The 15,445-nt window shown below is 36.4% G+C and overlaps 1 protein-coding gene, 2 long non-coding RNA genes and 2 pseudogenes across 3 annotated transcripts; all 5 read right to left on the minus strand.

The window, feature by feature from the left end:
* Positions 1-2,696: 2,696 nt before the first annotated feature.
* Positions 2,697-15,445, minus strand: part of LOC131014648 (rust resistance kinase Lr10-like) — a 41,748-nt pseudogene continuing 28,999 nt past the window's right edge.
* LOC131014655 (uncharacterized) lies at positions 3,945-5,061 on the minus strand. Its single transcript, XR_009098293.1, has 4 exons — positions 4,657-5,061; positions 4,517-4,546; positions 4,174-4,236; positions 3,945-4,055 (listed from the first exon to the last, which is right to left on the minus strand). It is a non-coding gene; the product is annotated as an uncharacterized LOC131014655 (long non-coding RNA).
* On the minus strand, positions 5,457-6,228 carry LOC131014653 (uncharacterized). The gene is made up of 2 exons (XR_009098291.1): positions 5,783-6,228; positions 5,457-5,613 (listed from the first exon to the last, which is right to left on the minus strand). It is a non-coding gene; the product is annotated as an uncharacterized LOC131014653 (long non-coding RNA).
* Positions 11,857-12,860, minus strand: LOC131014651 (PR5-like receptor kinase). The gene has a single exon (XM_057942695.1). It carries the CDS (start codon positions 12,587-12,589, stop codon positions 12,182-12,184), a length of 408 nt encoding a protein of 135 aa, XP_057798678.1. The 5' UTR covers positions 12,590-12,860; the 3' UTR covers positions 11,857-12,181.
* On the minus strand, positions 13,998-15,173 carry LOC131014650 (rust resistance kinase Lr10-like; annotated as a pseudogene).

The raw sequence follows: 15,445 nt of genomic DNA on the forward strand, positions 1-15,445 counted from the left end.
GAAGACAACGTCAAATTACAAGGAGCACGTATGGCGCTATTTATAGATTACACGTAAAGGGGTAAAATGGTAAATTCAGCATCGAAACATGCGTCTTGCGTGGTCAGGGGCATAATAGTAAAATCGCTTTCACGCGGGAGATTTCCCCGCGTTTCTGGTGATTCCTCTGGTGAAAGCCATTCCTCTGGCGAGAGCGGCTTCTCTGGTGTACGTCGTTCCTCTGGTAAGGTCCATCCCTCTGACTCTTTTGCGAGAGCCCGTTCCTCTGATGAAGTTCGTTTCTCTGGCGAAGGTGGTTCCTCTGACAAGGTGGTTCCTCTGGTACAATCCGTTTCTCTGATGTATCCATTCCGCTGGTGGGGCCTATTCCTCTGATTAAGTATTATTCCTCTGGCAAGTATGATTCCTCTGGCGAGTATGATTCCTCTGCTGAGTGTGATTCCTCTGGCGAGTATGATTCATCTGGCGAGTGTGATTCCTCTGGCGAGTGTGATTCATCTGGCGAATATGATTCCTCTGGCGAGTGTGATTCCTCTGGCGAGTGTGATCCCTCTGGCGAAAGCTATCTCGCTGCTCCCCGTGATTCCCCTGGTAAAGTCATTTCTCTGTTCCGCATATATTACTCCTCATCAGCTACTCCCCCTAGTCTGGTTGAACCGGGTATCCTTCGTGTTCAACCAGCGAAGTATTGTGAAAGCCAGTGCTGTGCTGTTTTCCTTAATCCCTGCAAATCATGAAGACATAAGAGTTCTAATATTGTAAGAAAGCAAATATAAGCATTTTCCCCCTGACTTTGGAATTGTAATTCCAAGTTAGATTTCCTTCTTGTGAAGTGGCGTGTTTATCCTTTTAATCAATGTGCTGAAATTTTTTTTTAGAATTTTTGCTAACTCCTCCTTGTATGATTTCGCTGACTCCTCTGATTGGATTTCTCTGATTTTGATATGGTTGATGGTTTCCTTATGACATCCTTGCATTCGTTGACTGGTGTTACCGTAATTTCTCTGTCTCTTCCTTTGGCGAACTCCCTGTGTTTGCCTTTCTGTGGATTTCTTTGGTCCCGCCTTTTGGGGATTTCTCTGACTCCGCTTTCTGAGGATTTTGCTGACTTCTCTGGCAAGGATTTCGCTGATTCCTCTGGCGAGGATTTTGCTGATTCCTCTGGCGAGGATTTCGCCGATTCCTCTGGCGAAGATTTCGCCGACTTCTCTGGCGAGGATTTTGCTGATTCCTATGGCGAGGATTTCGCTGCTGCTTTCCATCCAAGCATTCCTTTGCTGCTTCCCATCCAAGCATTCCTCTGCTGCTTCCCTTCCAAGCATTCATTTGCTGCTTCCCATCCAAGCATTCCTCTGCTCCTTCCCATCCAAGCATTCATCTGCTGCTTCCCATCCAAGCTTGAACACTCTGCGCGGAGCATGGAGGACCCGGAGGGTGCAACCAACTTTCGCGGCTTACGATTGAACATTAACCCCCTGCATGAAGCATGGAAGACCCGGGGGGGTGCAACCAACTTTCGTGGCTTACGGTTGAACAGTAACCCTCTGCTCTGCTGGCTGCATGATCCCTCTGCTCTGGTGGCAGCATGATCCCTCTGCTCTGGTGGCAACACGATCCCTCTGCTCTGGTGGCAGCATGATCCCTCTGCTCTTCCCTTTGTTCGAGCGTTGTCCCTGGCTGTTTATTTTTCCCTTGACTTGCTAAGAAGCAATTTTGAATTTGTAAATTGTGGACTATGGGTATACACCCTACTCCCCCCTCTGGTGACATGTGCAATGCTTCTGCATGAACATGTTAAGTAGAATATGCAATTTGAAAAGCGATAATTAAAATAAACGAGTCAACACCAGGGAAACCCCCAATAGGCCCAAGGCCCTTACTTTCTCCATTTCCTATAAATAGCTCCTCTTAGCTCTCATTTAGGGGAGATATTCATTTTTCTAGCCTACAACTTGTAAACTGTAAAATACTCTCTCGATTATAGTGGAAAATCCCCAACACCCCCGTAGACGTAGGTCTTCTCGACCGAACCACGTAAATCCGGTGTCGTTTACTGCTTGTGTTGATCGTATTATTTCTCGTTTCACCACTCTGACGATAATAATTGATTAAATATGTGATCTCTCATCATAATTGGATTAAACTGGTAAATAGGATTAATAGATTACTTGTATAAATTTACTTAATGAATTTACTACCCTAGGATCAGTCGCTTTATCATTTGATTTTATATCTGAATTTTTATTTGCTTTGTTTAGTTTTCGTTTTATTAAATTTTTCATACAGTTTCTTTGCCTGAATATTACTAGAGTCTTATTTAGGATTACTTAGAGTAATTCGTTCATCAGTCCCTGATGATACGATACTTGACTTGCTATATATAGTATGATTACAACATGTTAGTTGCGGTATTTTTATTGCTAATAAAATTGTGATCAGTGTCCAGGGCTAATTGGGTTCGGCTAAACCAGCCTGTGGTCAACGGTTTGCATTGAATCATTGACCATGGGCAGGTCCTGGAACCAAAACTGCCAGAAACTCGGTCTGATTACAGGCTACCAATCGTGAACCGGAAATCAACTGTTAACCGTCGGATCGGACCGCTGGTTAAAATTGGTGTCAGATGGCAAATTGTAGAGGGCGTACGGTACAGGCTAGGGTCAGTCGAGGATTTGATTATTGATAAACCAACAAGATAACAACACCATGATTTGATTATTGATAAACATGCTTTTTAATTTGCACTCTTTCTAATACATAATCCAGATCCTTTAACCAAAGCGGTGTATGCTTCACCACTTTTGAACAGTAATCTCCACACAAGACAAAGCGTCGTGATGAGAGAGCGAAGATACATAAGTAGTCGAACATGTTTGATCCACGATTTGGGTTGAGTGAGACGGATACAGAGGAAGTTGCAGAGATTCAACATCACCATCCAACATTTCAAGCACTTTATTCATCGATGGACGATCACGTGGACTCGTTTGTGTGCACCATAATGCAACTATGGTCATCTTTCTTGCGAGTTTCCTTCGACTACCATTCTCATCATTATTGTCGATTTCATTAGCTTTTCCAAAGTCAATGTCCTTACCTTGGTTAAAGCTATCATATATCCAATGTGATCAGTTACTAAATCTCTGTTTAAGTTCAATAGTCCCATCAGCAGCATCCCAAAACTATACACATCAGCCTTGTACGAGACTGGGCCAATACTTCTGCTGACCAGTTCAGGAGCAACGTAGCCTACAGTTCCTCTAGCAGTAGTCATGCTCACTGTCTTCTTGTCTATAGAGCAAAATTTTGCCAGACCAAAATCAGATATTTTGGGAATGAACTTCTCATCAAGAAGTATATTGTGAGGTTTGATGTCAAAATGGAGGATTTGAAAATCACAACCTCGGTGCAAATACTCAATCCCGCGAGCAATTCCAACAGCAATATCAAACTTCCTGTCCCAAGTAAAGGAAGTCATTTTCTCTCGGTCGAAGATGTACTTATCAAGGGAACCATTGGGCATGAAATCAAAGACAAGCGCACGCTTTGAGCCTTGTGCACAGTATCCAACCAGTGTGATGACATTGACATGGTGGATCCTTCCAATAGTAGCAATTTCATTCATAAAGTCTCGGCCATTTCCTCCAGATTTTCCGAGCATTTTGACTGCTACATGATGGCCACTTCGGAGCTTCCCTTTGTAAACAAAACCATACCCTCCTTCGCCTAGTTTATCTTGAAAATTCTTAGTCATATTCTTTATGTCTGAATACGAGTACCTGATTGGCACAAGTTTGTTGTCACTGTGAAGGAAGGATTCTATATCATCAAATCTGGACAAATATCGCCTTTGGTATTTGTAGATTAAAAGCCACACTAGATAAGGGCATGCAATGATTAGCTTTGGTGCAGAGATGATGATGCCTGCGATGACATCGAAAAAGAAACTGATCACAATTCCTCAATTTTGAAAATGAACAAATATTAGCCTAGTAGTATCCCTCATCTATGTAATGGTGAAAGATTAGAGTTGGATCTTCATTCCCCTTCCCCAACTAATAAAACAAAACATATATGTAAGTACATAAATAGATTAATTGATACTCTTCAGAAGGAAAAACTTATACAGATCATAGCTTAAAAGAGTAACTACAACAAAACTTAATAACTCACCACTAATTAACATATCAACCGCGACCGTTAGCAAATCAGTGACCAACGCCCATGTGTCGGTCTCTGCAAGCACACCAAATACATGGTAGGTTAAGGGTGAATATTAGAGAAACTAGAGTAAAATGATAGATTTAACAGTCTCTATATTTATCAATCACTAAAGGCTACTTGTGTCAATACATTCATTTGTAAAAAAAACTCCTCAAAGATAAGCTTATAAATGAATTTTTCCGGAGGAGAATTGGTTTATCAGCAAAAACTCCAATACCTCACTATATATTACAACTTCAAATATGTAGACAATATATAGTAAGTAGTAATAGATCATAAATTAAGAGCGCACCATGGTCTGCTTCATCAAATGAAAGGGTCCCTGTGATCACAATACATACATGATAATTGATAAGCAATATGAAAGAAATAAAAGTAGAAAGACAGAGCATGAGGCTAAAGAGATGACTCTTTTTATGAAAGGATTCTTACATTTTTGTGTCAGTCGAAAGACAATAAATAAGAGTCCTAATAAACCGGTGAATCCAATTACGATAATCAAGGGGAAGCTCACCCCTGCACAAACAAGAACTGGAATGTTTTTGACAAGAATAGTTGGGAAAAGAGCAGATGAAGTGATTGTTTATGGAAGCATCGACGAGCCTAATGGTGGAGCCGCTGGCGGCGTAGTTGATTTGTGTGACGTAGTATTTGTGAGAATTAAGAGAGATGGAGGTGACATTGTTTTCGCAGGCTAATTCAGCTCTGTGATCACCGCAGTGGAAGGGATCATCCTTGAGGCGGAAAGGGTAGCTAATATTGGTAATGAGACCGCAGGCAGATGGTGCGCAGGGAGGGTTAGCAGCAACACAGATTTCAAACAAATATTGGACCACTGAGAGCAGGCCGGTCCTGGTAAAAATGGGGCCCTGGGCGAAACTAAAAAAAATGGGCCCTCAATATATTATTGTGCGCAATATATTAAAAAATACAAATATTTTATTACTTATAAAAATGACTTCGTCTAGCGTTTTTACTTGCAAAATCATCTACAACATCATCCAAATTTATATTATCTAAAATCTCTTTTTCTATACATAATATTGCCAAGCCATTCAATCTAGGAATATGTTCACTCTCATTCAAGTCATTTCTCTTTTCACTAGAATCTTCAATCTCATGAAGCGCATCAACATTGTTCACATTTGAAGTTCCAGCTTTTTCTTTAGAAGTTGTATTCTTAAGAATAAACTTATCCATATCACCCTTATGTGATTTAGTGAGTTCTTCTATTCTTTTTTTCTTTTTCTCATTTCCACATGCTTGTTTTCTAGGTGGCCCCATGTTTCACACAATAACACTCAAAGTAAAATGATAGAATAATAGCACATGGAGGCTGGAGAAATTGGAGCTTGAGAGTTTGTAATAGGTAGCCCCAAACCTGATAGTCTGCAAATTATAAAAATACAATTAGAAAAAGACATCCTTATATCTGTCGAAGCAATACCAAATTAGCATTAAAAGATTAATTTGCAGACTACATCCTATGAGCCTAAATTAGTTTGCAGAATACATGCTTATTGCTTATGATAGGAACGGAACAATCTAACAAACTTACCAATTACCAGAATCCAGATTCCAGAAGACAAATAGACAATGAGGGTACAACAACAATCTTCCCCGCTACGAATCCAAACGAAGACAATCTGTAAATTGCAGTGTGAATTTTTTTGCTCAAGAACAAGAAGGACAATAATCAAAGAGTAAATTGGTGAGAAGAATTAATTTACCTCATTCTATTTATGCAACTATATATGTGACTGATTCTGATTCAACGGTAAAAATTTAGAAATTGAAGAGATTAATACCTTCCCCCTGCAACGGCTTGAAGCAGAGGACGAAGCGTTTTTTTTCCCGAGAATTATGACTCGAATTTGAAACAGATGAGATTTAATGTTTGATTTTAGATATCTAACGATATTGGTATTTACCGATAACAGATTTTGGGCCAAATTAACAAGCTTAATATTTTTATTTAATTATGGGCCTATAATAACTAATGAAATATAATACTAATAATTTTGGGCCCTCAAAATTTTGGGGCCTTGGGCCGTCGCCCAGGCTCGCCCGCCCCCAGGGCCGGCCCTGACTGAGAGCGTCAAGAGAGATGAAGGCGTAAGGCGGGGGGCCATGCTTGATGCTGCTTCTTCTTCTTTGGCGAATCGATTGACTTAACAAAATAAATTGAATTATGGGTAAATCGTAAACTACAATAATATAAATACTAATTGAATATTTTATTATTAACTATAATTCATGATTTTTGAAAAGAAAGAAAACATGTTATGGGTAAATCCTAAATTAACAATATTAAATAAAAAAAAATTTAAAGGCTTGGCCAGTTTTATTACAGTGGACCCAATCTAAATTTACTAATTAGGAATGGAATAAAATATTGCGTACAATTATAATCAATATTTAAAGTGTGGTTAATTTCTCAGAAAATGGAACAAATTTTGAAAATTCGTAAAAATAGAATGAACCCCGAGTAACTGAGCGGATGCATCGAAAAGCGTGTTTGCTTAACAGGTAAAATATAGCATTTTAAAGTTCAAATCGATTTATTTTGAAATTCATCTCGAACTAATTTTTCTGTCACCAAAAAATCTAGATGGCAACCAAAAGTGTGGAAAATCAAGCCGGATAAAAAACAATTAACGTGAAGAAGCTTATTATTCTACAACGACTAAATTTAAAATTTTATCGTAAATGAAAAATTATATAAAAAAAAATACGTTCCACATACGTTCCACAAAATTCTCCATTTCAATATATTCATTTCGTCTCAATTTAATATGCTACATTTTTTTATCTGGAAGTCTCATTTTAATAGATCACTTTCTAAAATGAAAAATTAATATATAACAAATAATCTCACATAACGCATTTTATACATTGTATATAATTGTGGCTCACACATAGTTATCTTTTATCTCATTTAAAAAAATATTTTAATTTTTTTTTCCTTTTTTTTCAACAGTATATCTTCAAAAAATTACTTTCACTCTCCTGTTTTATTTCGAACTATTTTTGTTTCTTAACATCCATGTCCAGACATTGTGACTTATTGAATTGGGTCGGCGAGAGTATTTTTTTTTTTGGTAATTCTAAACACAGCCCTCAAATTACTCATTGTAGCCCCCAATTTAATAAAAATAATAAATATAATAATAAATGTACAATTTTACCCATGTAATCCCTAAATTAAATTATATTCATATTTTTACATTTTCGGTATTCTCATACCCACAACTTTCATCGGAATTTGTATTATCATTTAGATTAGAATTAGATTCCGGAGGCAGACATCGCGCAAAGTCTCTCTGATCTAAATCTGCAGCCCACATCCTAAAAAGTGTGATTTTTTTTCCAAATTTATATCTACTGTTGCTGGTATTTTATTGAATTTATGTTCAGGTTTCTTGAGATTATATTTGAAACTTCTGTTTCTTTGATTCCTCAGAACCCAATTCGTCTTCTTTTAATTGGTTTACTTCTGTATTCAGAGTGAAAAAAATTATTATAAGTAAAATTCCAACGCCATTAAGTTACAGTAAATTGAGTCAACTACATCCATGGAGGGAGCCCACGGATCAAACAAAAATCTTCATCTTATTCTCTTTTTCTTTCTTCTTTTTATATATTCAATTTTTTAAAATAAAATACTAAAAAATAGCGATTAACACAAACAATTATACTTACTTGCTAGTTAGGTCGATAAAAGTTGCGTATCATATTTCTTTGTTGAAGGTTTTGAAGTTGGTGAGTTGTGTACCATATTTCTTTGTTGGAGGTTTTGAAGTCGACGGCTATGGATTAAAAAAGTTTGATTTTGCAGGTTTTGAAGTGGGTGGCTATGAGAGTAATAAAAATATTATTTAGATTAAATTATAGTACTCCCTCCGTCCCATGAAGCGTGACCCATTTCTTTTCGGCACGGAAATTAAGAAATTGGTATTTTGTGTGTTAAGTGTGGTAGGTGAAAAAGTGAAAAAGTGAATAAAGGGTAAATTTTTTGCCATTTTTAGAAACAGGTCAAGCTTCGTGGGACAACCCAAAAAGGAAAGTGGGTCACGCTTCGCGGGACGGAGGGAGTATTATTTATTAAAAACGTGATTTGGGGGTTATAAGGACAAAATTGTAAATTTTATAATTATTTTTATTATTTTCTAAATCAAGCGCTATAATGAATAAATTGGAGGCTATGAATAGAATCTCCATTTTTTTTCCTCTTGTTCCATTTATGGCAAATTTCCATTTTCATTGGACAATCCCTTTTTCCATAAGATAAACCCCAATGGGAAAGAATCACTACAGTAACAAATCAATATGAATATTTAATTTCACCGTGTTTTATCATTGAGAGACTTCCAAAGGAATTAAAAGTACCCATCCCACTTTCCGCAGAGACGATCGAGTCTTCTTCAAATAGAGTTTACCACAGATCATAATTATTCCTACGCTAATTCTCATGTGCAGTCAATCGCATATGATGGTAACGGTTTGAAAGTTTATATGTTTTTACAATAATATTTATTTTTATATATAAGAATTTTTACTTTTAGTTATTTTCACTCATTAATACTTTTATTCTTAACTATCTGGTAGAGTAATCATTATCGTAATAAAAAGTAACTATTGTTACAATAAAATGTAATATTTCTAAATTTATTACATTTGTTCACGATAAGTGTTACTTTTATTCATGAAAACTTGTACTATTACGTAAGTATACATTTGTGCTACAAATGTATATCTTATGCTTATTAAAAGTAATCGTCCGCATACTATGTGGTCAACCGCATGCAAGACCAACTCTTATTCCTATAATTACTGTATTTTCATTCCGCGTGCTATTATTCCTATACTTATATATATAGAGTGCGTTCTCTTTGGTTGTAAATTTATCATGAAAAAAAGAAGGATAAACAAAATTTCATCCTTTAAATCATTCATTTCTTTCCCACATTTCCTACTTGACCATTACTCATTCCTCATTTACACTACAAATGAGGGATAATATTATCACATCATTTAAATGAGGAATGAGTATGGGTCAAGTAGAAAATGTGGGAAAAGAAAGAAAAGATTTAAATTGTGAAATTTTATTTATCCTTCATTTTCCTATGATAAATTTACAACCAAAGAGAACGCACTCATAGTATATTTTCCTTTGTCTTTTTCCTTTTAAGTTTGTGGCATACTTGTACATATAAGTCAAAACCCTCCTAATATAGTGTTGAAAGCTAGTAAATTATATCGTAGGAGACCCAATAAATCAAATAAATTAGTAGTAATATAACTAGATTAATTTTAAGTTATCAGGTAATCCTAATATCGACGCATCTTGCTGGCACACCAAGGTCGATTGTTTTTGTAATTAAGCACTGAGCCGATGGATGATGTATAAAGTTTAAATGGAAAATGGTAATTATATATAGATCGATGTTGTATTTCATATAGCACAACATGCATGAGCTCCTCATATGGTGGTACCTCCACTGTACAGATTAAAAGCTTTCGCACCCAATAAAAATACGATCGAGCTAGTATCTGCTTGTACAACTTGTTGCACCATACAACACGATGGTGCAGAGAAGTAATATATATTAATTGTTGAAAATAATCACTAGTTGAGCATCTAGCTCAGTTGGTTCAAAACTCACAAGCAACGCCATATTTTCTCCTTCTTAACTTCACTCAAACAAATCTACATATTACGAATGATATTTTTAATGCATGCAAATGATACTTTTAATTATATGACAGTGCATGTAGACTCTAACCTCCTAGATGCTCAATTGATGATTTCTCACAGCCATTAATATACATGTCTTCCTTGCATCATCATATTGTATGATACAACCAATTGTACAAAATAATTTGTGTACAAAATATTAATAGCATTTAAGATGACTTCATCAATCTTGATCATGAAACGTGGAATGGATCACTGAATGACTTAATTATAAGTCTTCTATAGAGTTCTGGCCAATGAAAATATTTTCTCCTCCACAAGCCCCACATGACCCACCAACAAGAAAAGTAAGTAACAAACAAACAATACTGTTTGTTTGATCAAGTCAATCTTGATAGGTACAAAAACCAAAAGTGGGATCCAATTCAATCAGGGCTGGCCCTGAGGGCGGGCGGGCGGGCAGGCATGGCCCAGGGCCCCCATCATTAAAATAAATGAAAAATCCTACAATGTCAATCAAGTTGTATTGAGTGAAATGATCAGAATGATTGAAGTGAAGATCAATGTAATTGCATACGAAACATAAATAGATGCTTACGAAGAACTTGTAAAAAAATTGGCAACAAAGTGTAGCAACGATCTGCTTATAGTACATTGTCAATGCAAATATGTACACCCTGATATCAATAAGGCCCATTTTCACTCTGTAAGTCTTGAACAATAATCTCAACACTGGGTGAAGCATCATCATAATGCATGTGATACAGAATAAGTCGAACATGTGATTCTGGTTTGATCTATGATCTGGGTAGATTCACAAGGATAATTAGGAAGGTTTAGACGTTCAACATCAGCTTCCAACATTTCCAACACTTTGTTCATTGATGGACGATCCTCTGGACTTATCCGTATGCACCATAATGCAACGATTGTCATCATCCGAACAAGTTTTCTGGTAACATCATTATCATTACCTAATTTCACGATTTCAATGTCCTTACCTTGGTTAAAACAATCATATATCCAATACGGGAAATACTTGCTGGAATCGCATGGTTTCCACTCGAGTCTCTCTTTAACTCCATCATTTCCATTAGTAGCATCCCGAAACTATAAACATCAGCCTTATAAGAGACTGCACCAATATTTCTGTTGACGAGTTTAGGAGCAACATACCCTATGGTTCCTCTGGCAGCAGTCATGGTCAATGCTTTCTTATCTGTAGAGCATAGTTTCACTAGCCCAAAATCAGATATTTTAGGGATGAAATTGACATCAAGAAGTATATTATGAGGCTTGATATCAAAATGCAGGATCTGAACATCACACCCTCGATGCAAATACTCAATCCCACGAGCAACTCCAACTGCAATCTCAAACTTCCTATCCCAACTCAAAGAATTCGTTTTGTCTCGATTGAAGAGGTACTTTTCAAGGGAACTATTGGGCATGAAATCAAAGACAAGAGCACGTTTGGAGCCATTTGCACAATATCCAACTAGCTTCACCACATTCACATGGTGAATCCTTCCAATGGTTGCTTTATTTATGGATATATATCAATATATGTTCATTTGGTGTGTCTGTGTAATATGTGAATTAGTATAGTCAATGAAACCAATCCTATTTGGAGATAGAATAAGATAATATATATGATGAAGCAAAATTTAAAATCAATGCAAAATTTGGAGAAAAATTGCTGCCACAAAAGAAGACATTTGTTCAATACTTTTCCTCTGCTTGAAGGCAAACAATAGAAAAACTTGTACGTAGGAAATTCTGCTTGTAATAGAGATAATCAGTAGAACAAATTGGCCTTTCTACTAGATTTACATGAAAAACAACGTCAACATTGCAAGGAGCACCATCATACTTGGAAGCTTTACTTCGTAGACAGAGTTAATCAAAGTGGTCTGACAGAAAACGCTTATATATCTAGATTGATAGAAATTAAAGGGGATATGGATTTATGGAAAAAAAATCTTTGGTCGCCTCTTCAGCGCAGGGTAAATGAAGATGAATGCTGAGGAAGTGCACCACATGTTGTCATGCTTCATAAGAAAAGATGAGAATAAAGAAACTATGGAGACACATATTCATAACATTGTTACCTATGAATTGGCTTAATTACTTGTTTTCTGTCTTCCCAACTACTAGAACAAATGTTTTTATACATATCTCATATGTCATTTGCAGCAAGTGAATTGCAACGCATTCCAGCTTTGATATATATGTCCATGACTGCTTCTGCAAACTTGATCACTCTTGCATAGTGATCTCGACACTGGGCGAAGCATCATTATGATGTAGCAATGATACCGAATCAGTCGAATATGTAGTTCCTGTGTGATCCACATTTACTACAATCTGAGCAGACTGAGACGGGTACTCAGGAATATGCAAACTCTCAACATCTCCTTCCAACATTTCCAACACTTTATTCATTGATGGACGATCATGTGGCCTCATCTGTATGCACCATAATGCAACTATTGTCATCTTTCGAACAACTTTCCTCGTGATCTCATTTTCATCAACATTTCCCATTTCAATGTCCTTGCCTTGATTAAAGTGGTCGTATATCCAATATGGAAAATACTTGCTAGAAGAATCACCATTGTTTCCAATCGAGTATCTCTTTAAGCCCACCATTTCCATCAGCAACATCCCAAAGCTATAGACATCAGCTTTGTATGAGAATTGTTGGCGATGAAGTGCGCCGCTGATTCATTGCCTGATAGGACGTCGTTGAACAACTTGGATTGGTTGAGAATGTTGATGTCGTTATTTGAGCCAGCAACTCCGATGAAGGCGTGCCAGATCCACAGATCTTGTGATGCAACAACCTCAAGTATAATAGTGGGCTCGGCCTAATCCCCTCGAGTGTAAGCGCCATGCCAAGCAACTAGACAATTCTCCCAACCCATCTCCCTTTGAGCCCGGAGCGGCTGTCAGCACAACGCCAGAGGCTCCGCAATGGCGAGAGGCGCGGAAATGGGGGGCTCACGCCCAGAAAAAGAGCCCCATTGCGGGTGCACTTAGTTGAGTGAAGAAAAAATATATTGTTTATTGAGACCCACCAATTAAAAAATATATAAATAGTTACTAAAAAAAACTTACGTTATAACTATAATACGTGAGAGATAAAGTTCAGTGGATGATTTTTAGGTACATGTACAACGTGAATTTATTGTCATTTGTTATCTTGACAATATTTCACTACGTTTACTTTTTATTATTGATAATACATAGCCCATGCAGAAGAGATAGAGCCTAAAATTTATTTGATACAATAATATTAAAAATTACCCCATATGTCCCAATAATCTTGACATATTTTCGATTTTGGATTGTCCCAATAATATTGACCTATTTCTATTTTGGAACATAATTAGTCTCTAATTAAAATTCACTAAACATGTGGTCACCACATTTAATTAAAGTCATTTAACTTTAATAAATGATCATTAATTTACAATTTACTTTTTCTTAAAAATGTGAGCACTACCTTTACTCTACTAATTTAACTCTTCTTAATATTATTGTCCAATCAGAAATAGGCCAAGATTAATGGGACACGGGGAGTAATATTTTGGAATAATTATAAATCTTTGCAATGAAAGTCAAGAAATCATTGTTAATTTGATTTCATTTACATAAGATTTATGCCTTGTTTCATATTTTATTTTATATCTATGTATATTATGTGTAAAAATACATATTTCAAAGTCCATTAGTGATTGAATATAGTTTTTTTGAATTGAGTATTTGAATATTTTTTTTAATCACTAAATCAATTATCTCTAACAAAAAAAAAAATATCTGGAAACAGTCTGCTCGCCAAGGAGGAAAATTGGAGGTCCATTAGTAATCTTGCGCCGAATGTTTAGCTGATCTCCAATAATTCAACATTTTAATCACCATTTATTTTGCCGATATAAAAATGCTGTCAAATAAGGCCCAATCAGATTTTGGATAGGCATGCCATTAATATAAGAATCTATTGACAAATTCAGAGCCAGAGGTACATACACATAAACCATATGGTACACACAAGAACATTAACTAACTTGCGAATTAGATTACACTATTTAGAAAATGGTAGCCATTCCTACTTCTACATAAATTGAATCTTTAAACAAAGTGCACTTGAGCACTGTTGCACAGTCCATCACTCTTGAATAGCAACCTCGATACAGAGCGAAGCATCGTAATGCCGCAGCAAGGATATAGAATCAGAGGAACATGTAATTTCGGATTTATCAAAATTCATTACAATTTGCGATGATTCACATGGATAATTAGGAACATGCAGACGTTCAATATCACCTTCCAACATTTGCAGTACTTTACTCATTGATGGACGATCATCTGGGCTCATCTGTATGCACCATAGTGCAACTATTGTCATCTTTCGAGCAACCTTCCTCGTATCATCATTCTCGTCTTTTTCAAAATCAATATCCTTGCCTTTCTCAAAGGAGTCATAGATCCAGTATGGAAAATGTTGGTTGGAACCGCCCTTATTTCCTCTCAAGTCTCTGTTTAAGCCCACCATTTCCATCAATAGCATCCCGAAACTATACACATCAGCCTTGTAAGAGACTGCCCCAATACTCCTGCTTATGTGTTCAGGAGCAACATACCCTATGGTTCCTCTAGCATCAGTCATTGTCACTGTCTTCTTATCCGTGGAACAAAATTTTGCTAGTCCAAAATCAGATATTTTAGGGATGAACTTATCATTGAGGAGTATGTTATGAGGCTTGATGTCAAAATGCAGAATTTGGATGTCGCACCCTCGATGCAATTACTCAATTCCTCGAGCTATTCCAACTGCAATATTAAACTTTGTGTCCCAATTTAAGGAGTTCATCTTTTCAGGATTGAAGAGGTACTTTTCGAGGGAACCGTTGGGCATGAAATCATAGACAAGGGCACGCTTGGAGCCTTGTGCACAATATCCAACTAGGTTCACTACATTCACATGGTGGATCCTTCCAATGGTTGCTATTTCATTCACAAAGTCTTGGTCATTTGCTCCAGATTTTCGGAGAAGTTTGACTGCAACATCATGCCCACTTCGGAACTTTCCTTTGTAAACAGAACCATAGCCACCTTCACCTAGTTTTTCTTGAAAATCTATGGTCATTTTCGTTATGTTTGAGTATGAGTACCTGATTGTTGTGAGTTTGTTGTCACTTTGGAGGAATGATTCTAGCGTGTTATACATGGACAAATGTCTTCTTCAGAATTTCACTACAAGAAAACGCCAGATTAGCTACTGAATTTAACTACGGAATTTATTCCGTAGTTAATTAACTACGGATTACCAACGGAAACATATTAATTTTGATTTTTTTAATTAATTTTAAATATTTAGTTATTAAACCGTAGCTAAATAGTCGTTAAAATATATTGAATTTTTTATTTTATTTATTAAATTAATCATCCGTAGTTAAATAGTCGTTAAAATATACTGAATTTTTCATTTTATTTACTAAAATTAATATTCCGTAGCTA

The sequence above is a fragment of the Salvia miltiorrhiza genome, chromosome 3 (assembly GCF_028751815.1).
Source record: "Salvia miltiorrhiza cultivar Shanhuang (shh) chromosome 3, IMPLAD_Smil_shh, whole genome shotgun sequence".
In the NCBI taxonomy this organism is placed as follows: Eukaryota; Viridiplantae; Streptophyta; class Magnoliopsida; order Lamiales; family Lamiaceae; genus Salvia; species Salvia miltiorrhiza.

Excerpts from the sequence above, each read along its gene's own strand:
- LOC131014651 (XM_057942695.1), bottom strand. The coding sequence starts at position 12,589 with ATGTTGCTGATGGAAATGGTGGGCTTAAAGAGATACTCGATTGGAAAC.